The sequence below is a fragment of the Tachyglossus aculeatus genome, chromosome 16, assembly GCF_015852505.1.
Source record: "Tachyglossus aculeatus isolate mTacAcu1 chromosome 16, mTacAcu1.pri, whole genome shotgun sequence".
Lineage (NCBI taxonomy): Eukaryota > Metazoa > Chordata > Mammalia > Monotremata > Tachyglossidae > Tachyglossus > Tachyglossus aculeatus.
In genome coordinates this window covers 33,663,645-33,685,721 of record NC_052081.1, presented here as the reverse complement: position 1 = coordinate 33,685,721, position 22,077 = coordinate 33,663,645, and the positions used below count along the sequence as shown (strand labels likewise).

The 22,077-nt window shown below is 42.9% G+C and overlaps 1 protein-coding gene across 1 annotated transcript in view; it reads right to left on the bottom strand.

Moving 5' to 3' along the window:
* SORCS1 (sortilin related VPS10 domain containing receptor 1) overlaps nucleotides 1-22,077 on the bottom strand; it is a 402,129-nt gene that overhangs the window by 95,687 nt on the left and 284,365 nt on the right. The window contains exons 8-9 of the mRNA XM_038758618.1: nucleotides 21,836-21,909; nucleotides 10,337-10,401 (exon numbers count right to left, since the gene is read on the bottom strand). Coding sequence (XP_038614546.1) covers nucleotides 10,337-10,401; nucleotides 21,836-21,909 — 139 coding nt within the window. The remainder of the gene's footprint in view (nucleotides 1-10,336; nucleotides 10,402-21,835; nucleotides 21,910-22,077) is intronic.

Sequence of the window (22,077 nt, the reverse complement as noted above, 5' to 3'; positions counted from 1 at the left end):
AGAGAAATAAATACATATATGATACACAAAGATATCCATATTTCTCTTACACATGCACACATACATGTAGAATTTTTTTTCTGTTGCCTGGAAAATTTCTATAGGCAAAAGAGTAGCCACTAGGGGGCAACATTCTCATACACTCCAGCTGACCTGGAATAGAATGAAGAATCTTGCCTGAACAAATTCTAATACAATAATAATAATAATAATAATAATAATAATAATAATAATAATAATAATAATAATGTTTATTAAGCATTTATTATGTGCCAGGCCTTTTACTAAGCACGGGGGTTGGGACAAAGTCCCACACGAGGCTCACAGTCTAAGGAGTAAGGGAAACGGGTAAAATTCTCATTTTACCAATGAAGAAAGTGGGGCACAGAGAAATTAATATCTTGCCCACAGTCACAAAACAGGCACGTGACAAAGCCTCTGACTCCCAGGGCCATGCTCTTTCCATTAGGCAACACTACTTCTCCAGGATTCGTTGAAAAGGTAGAAGGAGATGCAGTCATATGGACTCCACCTTTCTGGCAATTTTGACTGACTTTTGAGACAGGTCTGGCAATGCACATGGGACACTCTGGGATAAATTCCCAGGAAAGACAACCTTCTCCTGTCAATTTATGTGTGTTTGTGCATCAATCCCTACTCAGTTTTGGTTGAAAGATTCATCTAATGCCACACAATAATCCCAGCCGCTTTACCACTGTTTCTCGATATTATTAGCACTTTCCATGCCAATGGGCAAGGCCCAGTGAAAGAGCATGGGTCTGCAATTCAGAAGACATGGGTCCTGATGCCAGCTCTGCACAAATCATTAAACCTCTCTGTGCCTGTTTCCTCATCTGTAAAATGAAGATAATACCTGTTTCTCCTTACCTCACAAGGTTGTCGTGACATTACAATGTGAAAAATGACATGAAAATGCTTTGGAAAAATGAAAATGCCAACACATTCAAGCATATTAAGTTGAATTGTCCTGATTTACAATCTCACCTGAAAGTATCTACTTGAGTCAGCCTCTATTATCTCCTAGAGACTGTAGGGCAAAGTTGGGTTATGTCCACATGGAGACTGTCACCTTGGGTTTCTCACCACTTATCAGCTTTGTGACCTGGGCAAGTCATTTAACTTCTCTGTGCCTCAGTTACCTCATCTGTAAAATGGGGATTCAGTACCTGTTAGTCCTCCCCCTCCAGACTGTGAGTGCCATGTGGATAGGGACTGTGTCTGACCTGATTAACTTGCAGCTATGCTTAGAATCCCATCAGACACATAGTAACCAGCCCCCACCAACAGTAAGGGGGTGTGCCAACCCTGCTTAGCAAGGCAAATGCACTTAAAACAGAATTTTCTATTGAAAAATTCATTATATATATGAAAGAAATAATTGGATGGAGCGGCTAGAGAGAAAATTTAACCATTTGGTATTAGCCACTCTCTTTCTCTCTCTCTCTCTCTCTCTCTCTCTCAATTTGCTACCTGAGCCCCTTGCTTCAAGTAGACTTGCCCTACTGAGAGCTCACCTCCTCCAGGAGGCCTTCCCAGACTGAGCCCCCTTTTTCCTCTCCTCCTCCCCATCCCCCCAGCTCTACCTCCTTCCCCTCCCCACAGCACTTGCATATATTTGTACAGATTTATTACTCTATTTATTTTACCTGTACATATTTACTACTCTATTTTGTTAATGATGTGCACATAGCTATAATTCTATTTATTCTGACAGTTTTGACACCTGTCTACATGTTTTGTTTTGTTGTCTGTCTCCCCCTTCTAGAATGTGAGCCCATTGTTGGGTAGGGACCGTCTCTATATGTTGCTGCCCTGTCCTTCCCAAGCGCTTAGTACAGTGCTCTGCACACAGTAAGCGCTCAATAAATACGACTGAAAGAATGAATGAATGCTTCTCCTCATCCTTCTTCTAGGCAACCTTCTCTGGAAATCCTTCTGCCCTCAGTTTTTAAGACTCCCTTACTCACGGCTCATTTTCAGAGTCCTGAAGCAGCCTGAGAGTAGCACAGAGAAGCAGCATGACCTAGTGGCAAGAGCACAGGCTTGGGAGTCAGAGGACATGGGTTCTAATCCTGACTCTGCCACTTGTCTGCTGTGGGACCTTGGACAAGTCACTTCACTTCTTTGTGCCTCAGTTTCCTCATCTGTAAAATGGGGATTAAGATTGTGAGCCCCACGTAGGACAACCTGATTACCTTGTATCTATCCCAGTGCTTGGCACGTAGTAAGTGCTTAAGAAATACCATAATTATTATTACAATCGTGACTCACTGTTGCCCGGTGGGTAATTTAAAAGATGGCCCCAGAGGAGGACATGGTAATCCTAGAACCTCCATCTGCCTGAAGAGTCCTGGATACAGTTCCTCTTTAATATCAATTTCCCTACTCTTAGAGAAAATGATGAATTCCGGAGGAAAAGCTTAAAGTGGGCCCTGCTGTAAAGTGCTCCCAATTTGGGTCCCTTCTCCTCTTAATGGAAACACAAGTAATTGGTGGCACTTTATAATGAGAGACCAATCACTCTCATTTCCCTTGGGCTTTGCCGTAATAACTTTAAGTATGATGAACTCTTTCCATAGTCAGTTCCTGTGGATTTATTTTGCAATTCCATAGGAAGTGTCTTATGATTTAGCATTAATTAACATCAATTAATATATGCAAGTGCTAGGCTTTAGAATTAATTTCATTACTTTTCCTGTGCAGATGTTTTCCTTGCCATAGGTAATTAGGACATTATGCTTCTCTTTTCAAGCATCCTTAGTGTCTACAACAGCTGTTGCTCTGAACAAGGTAGTGACTGTTGCCTGAGGAAGTTGCACTGTAGCCCTAGGACTCAGGAATGGTCAGAGTACAGTCCATCTTGCTTCCCACCAACAAGGAACCCAAAAACAATATTAGGCAACTGACACTGAATTTCAAACTAATTTAAGCCAAGGGGTATGTTCCTCTTTTTTTCTGTAGTGAATTTCATCAGAGCCACCAGCCCAAATGTTGAAAATCCGAGGAGAACGCTCTTTTTATGATATTTCTGGCTGATCCAAAAATAAATAAAAAAAAAAAATCTGAGAATCTCCCTGAAAACCAAGGAGCTGATTTTCAGGAGAAATCTCTCGATTTCCACAGCAACTATCATATTCTCCCTTAGATGACTTAGCCAAGGGCATGATAGCACAGCAAGGCAAGATTGGTGTGCTGTCTTGATTAAGGTGTTAGAGATTGCTTTTTACATCTGGGATACTGAAGTGAGTGTACTTCCCAGGTGTAGCTCACTCATCACTAGCATCTGGATCTTTGGGTTGGAGCTTCCATTCCTTGTAGTCTGCGGAACATAGAGGTGAGGAGACACATTAAAATAATTTCTCCCGTTCTCTGCTAGGGGTGGGCAGAGAGAAAGACTTGGTATCTGCAGAAAGCAACCAGAAATTCCCACAGAAACAGCAACTGGGAGACAAAAATAAGACTGGAAGTGTCATGTCAACCTCACTTCATTTTTAAAGCCCTTTAGCAGCTTGCAGTTCAAAAGTGTATAAAAGTATATACCCCAAGAGCTTCAAAACATAAAAAGGGAAAATCAATAGAGATCAATGCCCCAGAGGAAAAACAAAAGAGATTGAGACTTTCTGCTATCTTTTCTTAAGTGCTAATACTTGTTTTGTTGTTTTAGTGGCTCATCGAAATCATGCCAGAGGAAAGAGCTGGTTTAGAAGTCTGAGAGGGGGATGAGATGGATCCACTGATGGCCTTTATCCTGGTTGCATCTTGAGATCAGTTGGAAGCACCGAGTGTTTCCATTCATACCTGGGGCAGAAGTCGGGAGAGCCCAACGTTGCCTGTAAATGCCAGCTTGGTGGCTGGGCTTCATTTATCTAATTTGAGGAGCCGGAGGTCCTGGACTTCGGGGATGGACCGTTTCAAGCGGAACCAGGAGAATTAGTCTTCTGGCACTGCGGAGGCACTTCTTCCCAGATGAAGGGCCAAGTTGCCTCTGGCCATAGAGGGCCTTCTCCTCCGAGCTGCTTGGGGTGGGGTGGAGGGGGAGAACAGCAGCACCTGCAATCGGCAAGCATGGCTGCAAACCCATGCCCCTTTTAGAGATGCTCAGTGCCAGTCAGAGGGCTGGGTGCCTGCCTACAGTTGATGTTGGCTCAGCCCCCACCCTCCCCCTGCAAGTCCTGCTGCTCTGACTGGTGCCCTAAACTGGCCTGACTGGATCCTGGACCCTGACTTCTGGGGCTCATCTCAGTTTGAGCCATTGAGCCCAAGAGACTCACCTCAGGCCAGGGATATTCACTGGGTGGCCAGCAGGGAGTATGGCGAGTAAATGACAATATTATTGGATTACAGAAACCTTGTAATGGCAAAGACGGGAGGCATGCATCAGCCTCCTCTCTGATCTCCCATCCTCCTGTCTCTCCCCGCTTTAGTCTACACTTCACTCTGCTGCTCAAATTATCTTTGTACAGAAACGCTCTGGGCATAATAATAATAATAATAATAATGATGGCACTGTTTTAAGCGCTAGGGAGGTAACAAGGTGATCCGGTTGTTCCACGGGGGGCTCACAGCCTTAATCCCCATTTTACAGATGAAGTAACCGAGGCACAGAGAAGTTCAGTGACTTGCCCAGTCACACAGCTGACAATTGGCAGAGCCGGAATTTGAACCCATGACCTCTGACTCCAAAGCCCTTGCTCTTTCCACCGAGCCACGCTGCATGTCACTCCCCTCCTCAAAAATCTCCAGTGGTTGCCTGTCAACCTATAAATCAAGCAAAAACTTCTCACTCTTGGCTTCAAGGGTCTCCATCAGCTCGCCCCCCTCCTACCTCACCTCTCTTCTCTCCTTCTACAGCCCAGCCCGCACCCTCCACTCTCCTATAGCTAACCTCCCCAATGTGTCTCATTCTCGCCTGTCCCACCATCGTCCCCTGGCCCACGTCCTTCCCCTGGCCTGGAATGCCCTCCCTCCACACATCCAGCAAACTAGCTCTCTTCCTCCCTTCAAAGCCCTACTGAGAGCTCACCTCCTCTAGGAGGCCTTCCCAGACTAAGCCCCCTTTTTCCTCTCCTCCTCCCCATAGCCGCCCCCCCAAACCTACCTCCTTCCCCTCCCCATAGCATTTGTATATATTTGTACATATTTACTACTCTATTTTATTATGTACATATAGCTATAATTCTATTTATTCTGATTGTTTAGACACCTGTCTACATGTTCTGTTTTGTTGTCTATCTCCCCCTTCTAGATCGTGAGCCCGCTGTTAGGTAGGGACGGTCTCTATATGTTGCCGTCTTGTACTTCCCAAGCGCTGATTGCAGTGTTCTGCACACAGTAAGAGCTCAATAAATATGATTGAATGAATGAAATGAAGGGGCCCGGGCATTCCTGAGGGTGGAATTTTTTTTTAAAAAACTACCATTTTGTTGTAAATCTCATTTGTATGACAGCAAATTAATCTATTTTAGGGATTATCGACACTGGTGCTTCACTGATATGATGTGCTACAAGCCCAGGTAGTAATGGAAGTGATTCCGGCTTCACTGCACGTGCATCGTAACCCCATGACCTTCTGAGTCTTTTATTACCGGCAGTCCAGAGGACAACTGTGCTTATGCAAAACCACTGCAGCAGTGCCTCCCTCCCCAACAGTCCAAATTTGTGTCCCTCCTCTTAATGAAAACACAAGTAATCGGTGGCACTGGCCTCCCAGCCCAGGAAATTAAGTCAAGGCCCATTTGCAGTTTTCCGCCAATTCACCTACAATCTAGCCAAGACCTCCTGGTGACCCCACCCTATTCCAAGAACTCCCATACAGTACAACAAACTTTCAAAGTACTTCCCTACACTTTCAATATTAAGAGATTTCCCTTGGCCTTCAGTGCATCTGGTGGGTAAATTGCAGGGGTTAAACTTCAAGGGCAGGCCCATCCTGTCAAGGGCAGGCTCAAAGAAGTTCAGGGACAGAAAAAGGATTAGCACCTGGGGGATGTTATGCACGATTACTCACTCAAGTAAATATACACTGAGGTGGGTAATTGTCTCCTAACCATTGCTGGCATTAATTACTGCCACTTTTCAGACACTTAGAGGAACCCAGTGGGCCTCTCAGGAAAACGAAAGTAAGAAGAAAGAAATGAAAAAGGTAAGCTCCGAATCGTTGAAATGCTCTTAGTTTCTCAAAAAGTAATATTTTAAAAATCAAATTTTCAATCCAAACTCTAGGTTTTTCCCTCTTTTGAGACACTAGAGGAAGGAATTAGAACCTTCTCATTTGTCAGCTTACACTTGCACGAAATAAGCGAAAGGCGATGGCAGGTGTCTTTCCAAAAATGTGTCCCCAAACTTCTAAAAATATACCACAAGATGGATTACGGCTCCCAATTTTTCTCTCTGGTAAGGCCGCAGGGTAGAGAAAGAGAATGTGGAAAAAACAGCCCCTCTGTTACAGTTAAGAGGCCACCCCCCACCCCTCCGCATCCTGATTTTAAAATGCATTGGGGAGACCAGTATGTGCCTAGAGCTAGCACATGAATAGCACTATGAAGGCAGTTTCGAGGTGCTCCCCGCTCAAATTGGGAGACACAGTTAGAAAAGGAAAGACTTGAAACTTTTGAATCCTAGGTCACTTAAAAATGGGCTAGAGAGAACTGAAGACTCTGCCTTAGGAAAGTATCTTCAATCAGCCTCTGTGGAGCTGAACTACAGCACAATAATAAGGAATTTCTTCTCCATCTCCAATTTCCCTATTTTGTAGCCAGTCTCTACTTTTCACTAATGTTTAGGTTAGATGTTCATTAAATATGCATGTTAGAAGTGGTGTGTTCGGCTGAGTATGAAGCCGAGAGCATTATCTTGTCATACACCCTATACAGCGCCTGACTTGGTGAATAATGTGTTGCATATATTAAGATTCTCTCCAAAAGCAATTAAAGGACTGAGGGTAGAGGGGTGGAGGGGAAGAAAAGAGAAAAAAACTTAATCACAAGCTGAAAGCAGAAACAGTAGTGATATTGGTATCCCAAAGGCAACTAACAAAGCATAGAGTCCAATTCTGATAAATACGCTCACAAATCCTATTAGCTACATTTGTTAAGACCTTGTTACTCTGATATCTCTACTCTCTTTCAGTCTCTTTTTTACCAGAAGCCATGGTTACTGAAAGGCCAGGTTTCTGCCAGGAGGAGAAAAAAAAAAGCCAGAATGAAACTATGTGTAATTTTACACTCAGGTCAGGTGCCCTGACCTGATCCTGATTTCAATTGCCGGGACTTATGTTTTGATGCTTTGTTTTGGCAGGGGTACCTTAACAAATCAAACCACTTTATTGTATTTTTCACCCTTTGGTTAGTTTAGAACAGTGTCTGGCATATAGTAAGTGCTTAACAAATACCACAAGATACTTCCTTAGCAAAGTATAAAATAAATGGAATTTTTTAAAATGTATTTCACTCTGTGAAATGCATGTCTAAGACAGGATTGTATTTAAGGACTTCAAAGCCTGCCAGGGGCAGCGGCTAAGAAGAATACTATTAGATGAGAGGAGGATGTGCAGCTCTCACAAAGTGACATTCCTTTCTTTTTGAGATATGGGCACTAATGCAAGGGATGTAAGTGCTAAGAGGTGAAGTCATTTTAACTCAGCCAAAGAGAACCCAGAAAACACATGAACTTTAACCGAGGAAGGGCTCCTTCTATTGTAGATGACTAAAGTTAAAAGAGTATGTGAAATCCACACCCAGACTTCAGAAGTTACAGGTTTGCTTTCACTTTCAAACCAAACACTCAGCCAGCACTTATTGAGAGCCTAAGTGTTGTGAGAGGCATTAGTATGTCTTGGAGTCCATATTAAAGAATGAAGTACCATCTTTAACAGCTCTCAATAATAACAATAGTAAGAATGATGGCATTTATTAAGCACTTACTATGTGCAAAGCACTGTTCTAAGTGCTGGGGGGATACAAGGTGATTAGGTTGTCCCACGTGGGGCTCACAGTCTTAATCCCCATTTTACAGATGAGGTAACTGAGGCCCAGATAAATTAAGTGACTTGCCCAGAGTCATACAGCTGACAAGTGGCGGACCCAGGATTTGAACCCATGACCTCTGACTCCAAAGCCCGGGCTCTTTCCACTGAGCCACGCTACTTCTCTAGTAATGTTTTTTGTTAAGCACTTGCTAAGTGCCAAGTACTATACTAAGCGCTGGGGTAGATACAAGATAATCTGGTTCCATATGGAGCTCACAGTCTAAGTAGGAGGGAGAACAGGTATTGAATCCCCATTTCGCAGATGAGGGAATTGAGGCAGAGAAGCTAAGTGACTTGCCCAAGGTCACTCAGAAGACAAGCGTTAGAGCTGGCAATGAAACCCAGGTTCTCTGACTCCTAGCCCATGCTCTTTCCTCTAGGTCATGAAGTTTCTCTAAGAGCTCTTTCTGATAGTGCAGAGAAACCAAGAAACCAACACGTACATGTTTAATTACAGGAGTGAGTAAAAAACGGGAGGCACAGGTATAGACTATGTATGCTTTCCATATTGCCAAAGGGAGATTTTCTTTAGCATCAGTGAGTTAAAAGAGGGTATCCCCAACAGAAAACGCTTAAACACAAGCTGTTTGGAGGGAGGAGACGTAGTCTACTTTGATCGACATCATTACTATTCCCCTAGTTTAGAGCTGGCCAAAAAACTGGAGAAATGTCCATCTGTTGGTTACTTGCTGTCACCCCTGGAGTCAGAGGAATGAAATAGTTGACTTGCAGGAACCAGAAAGGGTAGCAAAGGCTAAATAGCCTAAATTTCGAGTTTAAGAATTTGGGAAAAATGCATTTTATCTTGACAGTGCTATTGTAACTGACTCATTGATGAATGAGTGAGCTCCTGTGAATTTTAGGAGTTAAAAAAGAATGATTGTCTTGAAGTTACTCTGCCTACAGATTTTCTTTCTAAGGAAGCTCCTTATTGTGTTATTAAGGGGCTATTGTCAGCATTATTACGTGTGGCACAAAGGCCTTATTTATATTGTTCAAAACACAATACAAAGTGAGTCCAGGCAACTGCAATGGAAATGCCCTGGGATTTGTGAGATCCATGAGACTGATAAAACCAAGGGGAAGTAACCTTCAGGATGAAAATTTCAGAATTGGTGCTTAACTTGGGAGGGAGACAAGGAAGACACTGTCTGGGAGACTTGGTCCAAAGACTCTCGCTATCCCTTTTTGTAGGAATGCATTTCAAAATTTCATTTCAACACTTCTTTCAGGAACAAAGGCTTTCCAGAAGATCCATCAATGCCCCCTCTCTAAAAAAGCAGGAGGCTCTTGTTAAGTTTGCCAAACATCAAAGTACTGTAAAATCTAGAAGAAAATGGTAAGTCCAAAAACTGGGCAAAACTTGGGCACATATGAGCTCGTTTTGGGCAAGGAATGTGTCTGCCCTCTACCCATTCTTTTTTATTGTCTTCTCCCATGTTGTAGTTCAGTGCTCTGCACATAGTAAGCACTCAATAAATACAATTGATATTTTGAATAAAAAATCAGCCCTGGCTATTGGCTTCCACCTTTCTCCTCCCTGTCTCCCACTGCCAAGTTGGCCAAAATAGACTAAATGGAATCTCTTCCTCAGATGTTTCTCCTCTTGCCCTTCAGGCTGGCAGTACCCCTAAGCAGGGAAATGCCAGAAAATAGAGAAATGCAGACTGCACGTGTCATACTGTACTATCCCAAGCACTCAGTTCAGTGCTCTGCACACAGTAAGTGCTCAATAAACACTATTGACTGACTGAGAAGTGAAGTAAGCAGGGATTCTGGTGAATTCCAAGCAAGATCACTGAGATTTGACACTCACCTGTTTTTACTGAATTACCAAGGCTAAATGAACACTACTCTACTGGAAAGTCACAATTGTAACCCCACCATCAGGTTGCAGTAAGACATCTCCTACTAATAAGAGTATTACTGATGATGAAGAAGACAGCTGCTGGCATCGTACAAGTTCCAGACACTTTGCGAGCCTATAAGAAGCAACGTATGAGTCCCAACCTAAGATAGAAGATTTACTGTTTCTCTAGTACTGCCTCTCTGAAAAGCCCTACTTCTCTCAGCTTGTCTTCCTGCCAGGGATTTTTGAGTACTTTTTTCAGCAATTGATCTGGTCCTGCTTGATTCAAATCTCCATTGTTGGAGTGAGCTATTCAAATCGCAATCAGATAACTCAGAGTAAAAACTTGTCCTTCTCTAAACAAAGAGGTTATTCTACCAAGCAAGACTGCCTTAGGATTGTCATGGATGTGAACGTCACAGGAAAGGTGAGGTACTTACGGCCATCTATACTCTTGGCCTCCAGGTGTACAAGATCTGGTTCCTTGCTTGACCCCATGACCGACCTGAAAAGGAAACGAGGAGAACAAAGCTTCAAAATGATTCACAGCACAGTAGATGTTGTTCATCTAACTTCTCCTTGGATCCCATTAGATCTTGTGTGCACCTGTTCTTACGATATTTATTCAAAACTCCATCCTGGAAACCACCATAGTATTTATTTAAAAATTTTGACCATACTCCACTTTAACTCAAAAAGATAAATGAATGTGTTAATAATTTGGGTACAGTAAGCCATTAATTAAATCAAGCAGAGAAAATACAAGTTCTTAACTCAGCTTTGCAAATCAGATTTGAAAAAAAAAAACCAGTAGCCTCCAGAGGTGTTATTCCTTTCCCTCCATGTACTAAATTAGTGAAATGAAAGGAGAACTTTTTGTTTCTCACCAGTTTAAAATGTGTCTTGCCTCAGACACGAGGGGAAAAGGCTATTTGCAAGTTAATAATAATGATAATAACAATAATAATTGTTGTACTTTTTAAGCTTTTACTATGTGTCAAGCACTGTTCAAAGCGCTAAGGTAAGTAAAAGTTAATCAGATTGGATGCAGTCTCTGTCCCACATGGGGCTCACAGTCTAAACAGGAAGGAGAACAGGTATTTAATCCCCATTTTACAGATGAGGAAACTGAGGCAAAGAGAAGTGCCTTGCCCAAGGTCACACAGCAGACAGGTAGCAGAGCTCAGGGTAGAACCCAGGTTCCCTGACCCCGAGGCCCAACATTTTTCCACTAGGCAAGATGCTCTTTAATATTCGTCATCGATCTATTCAGCATGTGTGGCAGCATATTTCAAGCCCACCGAATAGTGAGGCTCAGACTCTATGTCCCCACTACTTCTATGCTGGAGTTTGCCTCTAAAAACCACAAGAGAATCCTTGCTTTCTTTCCTCAACTGTGAGTATTGGAGCTAAGTTCAGGAAGCCTTTGAGCTTTCAGGAAGGACTATGGGAATCCTGGAGATGAAAGGGACTCAGGAGATCAGCTCCTTCTGTCTCTCTGCCTCTAGGCACCCACCATCCAGATCAAATGGTTGCACACTATAGTCTCCAATTATTTCAAGGAAAGATAGATCTCACAGCTTCCCACTAGAATTGGCAGAGTGAAAGAGGAGGGAAAATGGCCAGTGTTCTGAAAGTAGTAGTTGCTAAGAAGCAGCATGGCCTAGTAGAAAGAGCACAGGCCTGGAAGTTGGAAGATCTGGATTTTAATTCCTGCTCTGTCGCTTGTCAGTATGACCTACGACAAGACTCAACTTCTCACTAGGCTGTGCTGCTGGGGAAATGGCATGGTTCAACATAGACCACAGCCTGGGAGTCAGAAGGACCCGAGTTCTAACCCTGGCTTTGCCACTTGTCTGCTGTGTGACCTTGGGCAAGTCACTTCACTTCTCTATGCCTCAGTTACCTCACCTATAAAATGGGGATTAAGACTGTGAGCCCTATGTGGGACAGGACCTATGTCCAATTACTCTCCCTCCCTCAAAGCCTTATTGAAAGCAAATCTCCTCAAAGAGGCGTCCCCTAAATCTCCCTTCCCAACCCTACAGCACTTGTTTACATATGTCATTTATTTATATTAATGTCTGTCTCCCTGCCTCTAGACTGTAAGTTCATCATGGGCAGGGAATTTGTCTGTTTATTATTGTATTATACTCTCCCAAGCTCTTAGTATAGCGCCCTGTACACAGTAAGTGCTCAATAAATGACTGTATGAATGAACTTGATTAGTTTATCTTCCCCAGTGCTTAGAACTGTGCTTGACACATAGTAAGGGCTTAACGTAGACCATATGTATTATTATTGTTCTCTGTGCCTCAAAGTCCTCATATGTTGTCTCTCCTTACAATGTGAGCCCTATCTGGGACAGGGGCTCTGCAGGACATTATTACCTTGTATCTACCCGAGTGCAGAGTAAATGCATAATGAGCACTTGATGAATACCATTATTATTATTAGTAGTATTACTACTATTACTTGAGAAGCAGCGTGGCTCAGTGGAAAGAGCATGGGCTTTGGAGTCAGAGGTCATGGGTTCAAATCCCGACTCTGCCAATTGCCAACTGTGTGACTTTGGGCCAGTCACTTAACTTCTCTGTGCCTCAGTTACCTCATCTGTAAAATGGGAATTAACACTGTGAGCCCCCCCCCCCGCCCCCCGTGGGAGAACCTGATCACCATGTAACCTCCCCAGTGCTTACAACAGTGCTTTGCACATAGTAAGCCCTTAATAAATGCTATCATTATTATTATTATTACTACTGAGTAGAACACACCATACTAAGTGATTGTGTTGAACAATCATCACTGTGAGCAGAACATTTCTTCCTTTTATCTAACCTAAATCATTTATCTCCAATGAAACCCTCCTAAAAGTTTTATATTCTCCATCTCTCCTCCTTGGTCAAAATTTTTTGACTTCTCATCTCCTTAAAACCTATGAGCTCAATAACCTCTATCAAAAATGTTTGCTCTTCAGTCATTCAATTGCATTTATTGAGCACTTACTGTGTGCAGAGCACTGTACTAAGCACTTCTGAAGGGGACCTTTTTTTGTCCATTTGACATCGTGAGACTCTATTCCTAATTTTACGTTCTGTAGTATTTTTAAAGGGCTGTCATTGTAACCTATGTATCCTAGCCTTCTCGCGATTACTGGTCACAAGAGTACTTTTGAGTCTCCTCCTTGGAGTTAAACTGCTTGATTTTGATCTATCGATTCTGGGACAAGACTGGAGTAATTCATCAATGTCATATGAGAAAAGAGTCCAGGTACTATCTCCCACACTGACAGGTACTTTATTTGACCATGTTGTTTTTCAGTAGTAAAAGTAAGGCTTCCCTGACTAACCTCTTATCTCCCCACCCTATTTTCCTTTATTTGTCTCTGTATCCCCTAAGTACTTTAAAATTCACTCCACCCTCACCTCCACAGCACTCATGTACATATTCTTCTACTTATCAGAAGCAGCTTGGCCTAATGGAAAGAGCACGGGCTTGGGAATCAGAGGACCTGGGTTCTAATCTCAGCTCCACCACATGTCTGTTCTGTGCCCTTGACCAAGTCTCTTCACTTCTCTGTGCCACAGCTGTCTCATCTGTAAAATGGGGATTCAGACTGTGAGCCCCATGCAGGTAGCTTGTATCTACCCCAATGTCGAGTACAGTGCCTGGCACACAGTAAATACTTAACAAATACCATAAAATAAAAAGGAAAAAACACCTCCTTGGTTAGTGGGCAATCAGGATGGCTCAAGGTTCCCTGAGGAAGTCCAGGCTCCTGATCTGCAGACTTCAACTCACCCCAAGATCAATGGGGTCTTGGTTTGTTATTCTATAGATTCTGAATCCAAGTGGCTCAGGAGCAAGCAAACCCTGGGCTGTAAAATCATATGCCCATGAGAAATATTTGAATCTAAGGATCTCCTGAGCCCAGGCCAGATTCCAGTGACACTGTCTGTGGCTACATTCCCTTTGTCTCATTTACCCAGGGGAAACTTTCGAGGTCATGTGGTCTGAACCAGCCCAACCCTGAAATCCTAGGAAGGTGACTCGGGCAACAGCACCCAACACTTTGCTGATTCCAACTGCCTGCGACACACTCAAGGGCAATTTGGACAGGAAAAATAAATCTGGGATCATATTCCCTCAATATTCAAAACAGAAAAAAACAACCGTCTTTAATGGGGGGGATGGAGGGGAGAGAGAAATCACTCCCTGAGCTGTATCCCTAATGATATTTGCTAAGCGATTTCAGAGGTTTGATATATAATCACCAAACCCAGCCTTGGTAGCTGATTTCTACAAAGAGGCTCGGAAATGTCACTAGTTTATCATTCTTGTGGCATTTTGTCTCATTTTATACTAGTTTAATACAGTGCTCAATAAATGCTATGAACTCACAAAATGTCTTGATGTAGATAACTGCAGAGCAAGTATTAAAAAAACCCCACCATGACAGAACAGAGCATATTTATTCAAATTTAGAAAACCAATTTAATGACATGTGGAGGAGGGGAGGAGTGAACTGGACAGGGTTCAGCTAGGAGGATGGAATATCCTGAAGTTTTCTCTTTTCTATAAATACTTGCATAGAATCTGTGAATTCTAGATTCAGCAACAGCCTCCAAAGACGGTTGTCCTGCTGGCAGAAGACCGGGCATATGGCAAGCTCCCAGAATGTGGGCAAGCATTTGACAGAAATGCACCGCTTTTAGAATGCAGATTCTGGTCCCTAAAACCCTCCCACAGATGGACACTCGCTGCCTCTCATGTACTGCTGGGCAGAGGAGGGTGGAGGAAGAGGATAACTGTATGCAAGCAGTGGCAACCTTAGACCAGGAGAGGCTGTGAAAGTGGCCCAGATCTCCTGATCCTTGATATTTTTAGGCATCCCGCCTCTTGGCTGTGTACAAAACAGTCAGTTATAAAGGATCAGAGAGCAGTCAACTGCAATTCCACATTCTTGGGCCACAGTGCAGATCCTGGCTTGGCTTATCCTTCAGTGTAGGAGATTCTGGAGTGGTCTGGATCCTGTTTATATGAGATTTTTGTTTCTTCGTTAAGAGTATCTGTTAAGCACTTATATGCCAGGCACTGTACTAAGCACTGGGGTAGATACAAACTAATCAGGTTGGACACAGACCATGTTCCACATATGGGGCTCACAGTCTTAATCCCCATTTTACAGATGAGGTTACTGAGACATAAAGAAGTTAAGTAACTTGCCTAAGGTCACACAGCAGACAAGTGGCATAGGCGGGATTAGAACCCAGGCTAATCCCCGGCCCCTGCTCTATCCATAGGGCAACGATGCTTCTTAGCTGTTTCTGTCTGCTTAATAAAATTCACCTAAAATGCAGGTAGCTTTCCCCTATGATTTATCCTGTCCATTTTAGGTCAGAAGTTCTTTCTGCTGACTCTTTCAGTCCTTTTGCCTTCAAAGCCTTATTGAAGATGTATCTCCTCCAGGAGGCCTTCTCTAAGCCTCCCTTTTCCTCTTCTCCCACTCCCTTCTGCATCACCCTGACTGGCTCCCTCTGTTCTTCCTCCGCTAAGTCCCACAGCACTTATATATATTATCTGTAATTTTTTTTTTATTAATGTCTGTCTCCCACCTCTAGACTGTAAGCTTGTTGTGGTCAGAGAATGTGTTTATTGTACTGTACTCTCCCAAGTGCTTAGTAGAGTGTTCTGCACACAGTAAGCACTCAATAAATACAACTGAATGAATAAACATAGTCTGGGGATGGGAACCCATAGCACTTCAAACCTCTTTCTCTCTCTTCTCTCTCTCTCTCCTTTCTTTTCCCACTATTCCCCGAATGTAATGCCTTTCTAATGTATAGAAACAAATATCCCTGAGCTTACACTGAGGTTTAAGGCAACAGTATCACAAGAAAGGCTTACATAGACCCACACACATTTGCCAGCATCTCATTCCCCTCCAAGAAGCTCTTGAGAAGGGTTTGGTGTTAGCACTTGTTTCAGAAATGATTCCATGCAGCCCTGTTTTAATTCCACAAGCAATCAATCAATGGTATTTACTGAGCACTCAGTGCTCAGAGAACAGCACTAAGCGCTGTTGAGCACTTACTGGACACATAGCACTGTATTAAGCATTTGGATTGCTCAGGATTGCATCTTGTCCTCTGCCTGGCCCAGGAAAGCTCACTGTCCATAACAGGTGGGAAGAAGAGGTAGCCTACTGCAGGTCTTGATTCCGATTCCGAAGCAGTCCTTGGAGCATAAATATTCTAACTAGCTTTATCCCATCACAATAGAGTCATAAAGTTGCTCTGTTCAGCACATGATAATGGCTTTGCAATTCAATTATTGGTAATATTTGTCTTGGGGGATTTATCTGCCTTAAAATTCAGCACACACTAAAACCCCCATCATCGATCTCATAAATGCTAAGTCAGTTCTGTCCCCAACCTGGGGGCATATGTTGGCCACTCCTCTTCAAATGTGGACAGCTTCTTCTAAATTATGGTATTGCAGAACTTGGGGATATTGGTTTTTCTAAGTGCCAAGAGCAGAGAGAACAATAAAATACAATGGGGAATGTTTTTCTTAAGGGATGGTAGCTCTCTCTCTCTCTCTCTCTCTCTCTCGCATAGAAATCTCTAAGCGCAGCTCTGTCCTGGACTTGAAGGAAAGCCTAGGACTCAGAGAATTCATACTTGATCAACTCTGCACATTCTGAGAAGCACTGAGCCCTTATCAGCCATCCTGGGGATATTCACCCTCTAGAGTGTAAGCTCACTGTGGCAGGGATTGTGCCTACCAACTCTATTGAATTGCACTTTCCCAAACACTTAGTAATAAGCACTTAGTAAATACCATTGATTAACTGCACTATCATGACCATTTTAACTGTTCCCAGACTCTCCCTGATCTCAGCTGGCCCACATTTAACTCTCAAATTTTCACCTACCCTTTGGCCATGCCATGGCTAATGCCTCCTATCTGTTCCCCATCTACTTCAGAATCAGGGAAGGAGCATGGCCTAGTGGATAGAGCACAGGCTTGGGAGTCAGAAAGACCTGGGTTCTAATTCATTTCCACCACTTGTCTGCTGTGGACAAGTCACTTCACTTTTCTGTGATTCTGTTACCTCATCTGTAAAATGGGGATTAAAACTCTGAGCCCTATGTGGGACACGGACTTTGTCCAACCTCATTAGTTTGTGTCCATTCCAGCAATTAGTAAAGTGACTGGCACATAGTAAGTAATTAAAAAAAACACCCTCCCCACACACCTCCCAAAAAAATCTTTCCCTCCATCATTTCTCTTGTTCCTCCATCCTCAATTCGGTCTTCCATACCATTCCTTAGCCAGATCCAATTTTCATTGCCTAGGCTCATTCATAAGCACCACACTTTCTAGCTTACTCCCTCAACATTCTAAATCCTATTCCTTCTCCTCCAGAAGAAATTCCTGTTTCATACTACTGGATCCCCCCCCTACACCTGTCTCCCCAGTGACTTTACATACCACCCCATCCACCTATTCCACTTCTGGCACGGTCTTCTGGCCCACAGCCCCTCCCAACAATGAATGCTCAAGGACTACCAGGTTTTTTGGACTTTCAATCAATCAGTGGTATTTATTGTGTGCTTTCTGTGTGCAGAGCACAGTAGTAAGTGCTTGGGACCGTACCATATAATAGAGTTAGTGCCAGTGGTTACAGCAGTGCTTGGCACTTAGTAAGTGCTTAATGAGTACCAGTATTAATATTATTATTAAGACATAATCCCTGCCCACAAGGAGCTTATGGATTAGAGGATGAAACGTGGTTCCCTCTCTCCTCTTGGCAGGACTAACTTCATTCTCCTTGTGGATGTTAAACCTTGGTCTTTATTATCTCCAAGAGTCATTGGATACCTCCCTCTGGCAGCTTCTTCCATCACTTGAGGTCTTCCCACTATTAGGGAGTTTTTTCTCAAAATTCACCTAGATTTCCCTGCCCCAGTATAAGCTGTCTTACTCCAAGCTCTGTCTCTCTCATCAGCTAATGAAAATAATTGATTCTTAGCTTCTATCTATATCTCATTCTGGCTGTGTTCATTCCTTGCCTTGTAGCCTCTGACCCAATGGAACTTCCATCCACTCATCTCTCATTTTCCACTAAGAGCTACTTAAGTGTAGAGTGGGAAATGCTCAGGATTAAAATTTCCTAATTTAGCATGACAAAACAAGAAATTGATTTATGAGGTGAGGTTAGACCTCTCTCCCACTTTCAAGGTCAAACAATTTTAAAAGCCCAATTAAGAGACTCCAGTTGCCTGCTCCACCAAGAACCTGCCCATTTCTTTGGCATCCTCTTTGGGCAGCTGATGCTGACTGCTTTGCAGACACACTGGGTCCCACCACCTTGCTGTCCCCCCACCCCTTCCCGATCAATTCTTTCTAATCCCATTTGAAATCAATTTTCTGAGGTGGTAGCAGAACACAGAGCCCCCAGGTAGCCAATTACTCTTTTTGTGCCTTCTTCTCTAATAAAAGGACAGGAGGGCTTTCAATTCAATTAAAAGGTCACACATGAAACATGAAGACAAGGAGATATAACTCCTTTTAACACCCTGTAACTGTGTAACCCCTCTGGATCTCATCACAGAGGGAGTGCAATGAAACAAAAACCTTACTCAGAATACAAAATAAGAAGGTCTGTTGAGTATCTCAGCCTGTGATACTGTTCTCAGAGCCATTCCACCAGGTGAATAAACCATCTTCTGACCAGTAAGCACCCTGGGAATGGATTGCTGTTTCACACTGCATAAATTCTTTTGAGTAAGCCACTGTTCCTGTGGTCCTCCGAAAGAGACTAACATACTTTTTCAATTATCCAGAATAGTCTGACTCTTCATCTATGAATAGCCCCTTCTCTGGGATGAGGGACAAAGGTTACTAAGGTGTAAATGTTTTATTAGAAACCATGGGGATAAATGAGGGAGAAGTATGAGTAAAAGAAGGAAATCAGGAGGTAGGAATTTCTCCCAAGTGCTTAGTACAGTTGTCTCCACACAGCAAGCTCTCAATAGATTGAATTCACTGATAAGAATTCTAGTTCCAGCCCAGTTACTGAATGACTTGGGGCATATCACCTAAACTCCCCTCATCTCTGTTTCACCAGCTGCAAAGTGGGTATATTATCTGCCTCCCAGGCATGTGGTGCAAAGATGAATGAAAAAATACATATTTGAAAGCCCTTTAATTCCACTACAGGAGAAAAAATCATATCATTTCCTGGCATTATTCATTACTATAACAGGAACTATTACTGTGCCCAACCTGATTAGTTTGTATCTACCTCAGAGCTTAGAACAATGCTTGACACACAGTAAATGCTTAACAAATGCCATCAACTCAGAGAGAAGCAGCATGGCTCAGTGAAAGAGCATGGGCTTTGGAGTCAGAGGTCATGGGTTCAAATCCCAGCTCCACCACTTGTCAGCTGTGTGACTCTGGGCAAGTCACTTAACTTCTCTGGGCCTCAGTGACCTCATCTGTAAAATGAGGATTGACTGTGAGCCCCACGTGGGACAACCTGATCACCTTGTATCCCCCCAGCACATAGAATAGTGCTTTGCACATAGTAAGTGCTTAATAAATGCCATTATTACTATTATTATTATTGCAATAGTAGAGATCATAAACCCTTCCCCACCATTCTAGAGTCAACATGCTCACCAATTACTATAAGGAAATGTATTAATATGGAAGTACATTTTAGTTCTTTCATGTTTTAGGAATAAATGCATGGGATCATGCAGGCAAAGGGGGTCCTACACTAGAAAAGGAAAATGGTGACTGGTGTGAGGGTACTTGGGACAATCCGAAAGAGCTGAATTTGATTCCTCTTCAAAGGGCAGGAGAATCAAGGATGACATGCATTATTTGGTCACAGGGTGCTTACTCAGTGCTGGAGAGCACTTTGGAAAGGCTTACATCCAAACAGTTAGGATTTTGCACTGTCTGAGGACCTCTTGGCACAGTTTTCTTCCACCCTAGCATGGCCTGGATCTGAAAAGGTCTGTCTTTAAACATTTTGGATCATCCTAACGATGCCCAAAGTTCATGGGCAATTAAAAGCCACTGATTGTCAGATTAATTCTAATAAAGGCAATTTTCTCTCCAGCTGCCACAATCTGCATGAACCAGGGAAAGCTCCTGGGCAGACAGAACTGACAGTTTTTAAGCCACCAGAAATACAAAAGTGAATCAATCAATGGCATTTATTATGCATTTGCTGTGTGAGGAGCATTGTACTAAGTATTTAGGAGAGTAATACAGAGTTGGTAGACACATTCCCGGCCCACAGCGAGTTGACAGTCTAGAGGAGCCTATTTACCCAACACCTTCTCTTAGACACTCAAGAGTTTATTCAACATAAGTAAAGCCCTCAGAGCAATTGAGAACCTCTTCCAAGCCATATACAACATTTCATTAATGATGTAAGTGAGGCTTAACATTGGCTGGAGTTACTACATTTCTTTTTGATGCCCATCTGGTGAGTTGGTTTTCATGGTGCCCAAATGACCCATCACAAGAAAGACATTTCTGCTCAGGGGCCACTTGCAAAGATGCTATAATGAACATATCTTGCCAGCTGAGAAAGTTACACCTGGACATGGATTAAACATTTTTCCTTTATGAAATTCTCTGAGCATCATCTTTGTTTTCTTGTTTCCTCTTGAAGATATTCCAATTATCTTCAGTCACCAGGGAGCAGGGTCTGAGTTAAGGAAGCCAAACTGAAGTTAAAGTATACCCTCTGGCTTTCTGTTGCCTGCAGATTGGAGGTGTCCTATCTTCAGATTTCATTCAAGTCAAGTCTCTGGGGAAGCCCTCAAAATCTATTTCATTGCCAAAAATTGGGTCTTCAGTATTTGAAGGCTTGGGTTGAGGCCAGAGCAATAACAATAGTGGATTTATTATTAAGTAACAATCTCTTTGGGGACTTTGTCTTTCAAAATGGAAAAGTGGACCAAGGAATCTATCGCAGAGGGCAGCCTCCTGGGTGCGTATAAAGAAGGCAGTACAATCAGGTTTCTGTCTTTTAAAAAAAAATAGTATTTATTAAGTGCTCGCTATGTGCCAGACATTGTCCTAAACACTGGGGTAGCTTTGTGTGGGCAGGGATTGTCACTGTTCATTGTTGCATTGTACTTTTCCAAGCACTTAATATAGTTTTCTGCACACAGTAAGCACACAATACAAATTAATGAATGAAATGAAAGCTAATCAGGTTGGACACAGTCTATTTCCCACATAGGGCTCACAATCCCAACCTCCACTTTACAGATGAGGTAACTCAGGCACAAAGTGATGTGACTTGCCCAAGGTCACACAGCAAACAAGTGGCAGAGCCAGGAGTAGAACCCAGGTCCTTCGACTCCCTGTCCAATGCTCTTTCCACTACTGGTGGTAAACGAGTGTAAATTTGCCCAAACTTCGGTGGCAATGGCTTTAGTGAACAGCAAGAGGGCTAAGATTTGTGAGTCAGATGTAATAGTCCTTCTAAGGTAGGTCACAGGCCCTTCTGATCAACTCCAACTGCATTTTAACCAAACTGCATAGCCAAAAGATGTAACAAATAAGGTCCATACAGAGAACCTCATCTTCCTGGCCATTCTAGAAATATCTACCTCTACATCACCACCTGAAAGAAAACAATTGGTATTTTACTCTCATTAACTTCACGGAAATATTGGAATAACTATGACTCTTTTTCTCCCAAGCCGACTCACTTCCAGGTACATCAGCTAGAAATCAAAACCAAGGAAACGCAACTCAGACAATGGGAAGACCCTGGAAAATTAGTCAACTCCGCTGTATACCAGCACAGAGCTGTTGAGTCACCAAACCTCCTAAATTACAGATGAGGAGAAGACTGTTCTTTTAGGATGCACTGAGGCACGTGGTTTGACACTTACCAGTAAAATCTGTTTGGGACAACTCCTTCCTGGATGAGCTGCCATCTCCTCCCAAATTCCGCAGAACTGTACAACTAAAGAAAAGAAAAATTATGTTATAGTTTCATCGTCATCACCATTCTCATCGATACCCTTAGAGCACCTACTGTGTGCAGAGCACTGAACTACGCACTTGGAAACATTCAGTCCCTGCCTTGAAGGAATTTGTAAACTCCTGCAATACCTCCAGATGCTATGAGCAT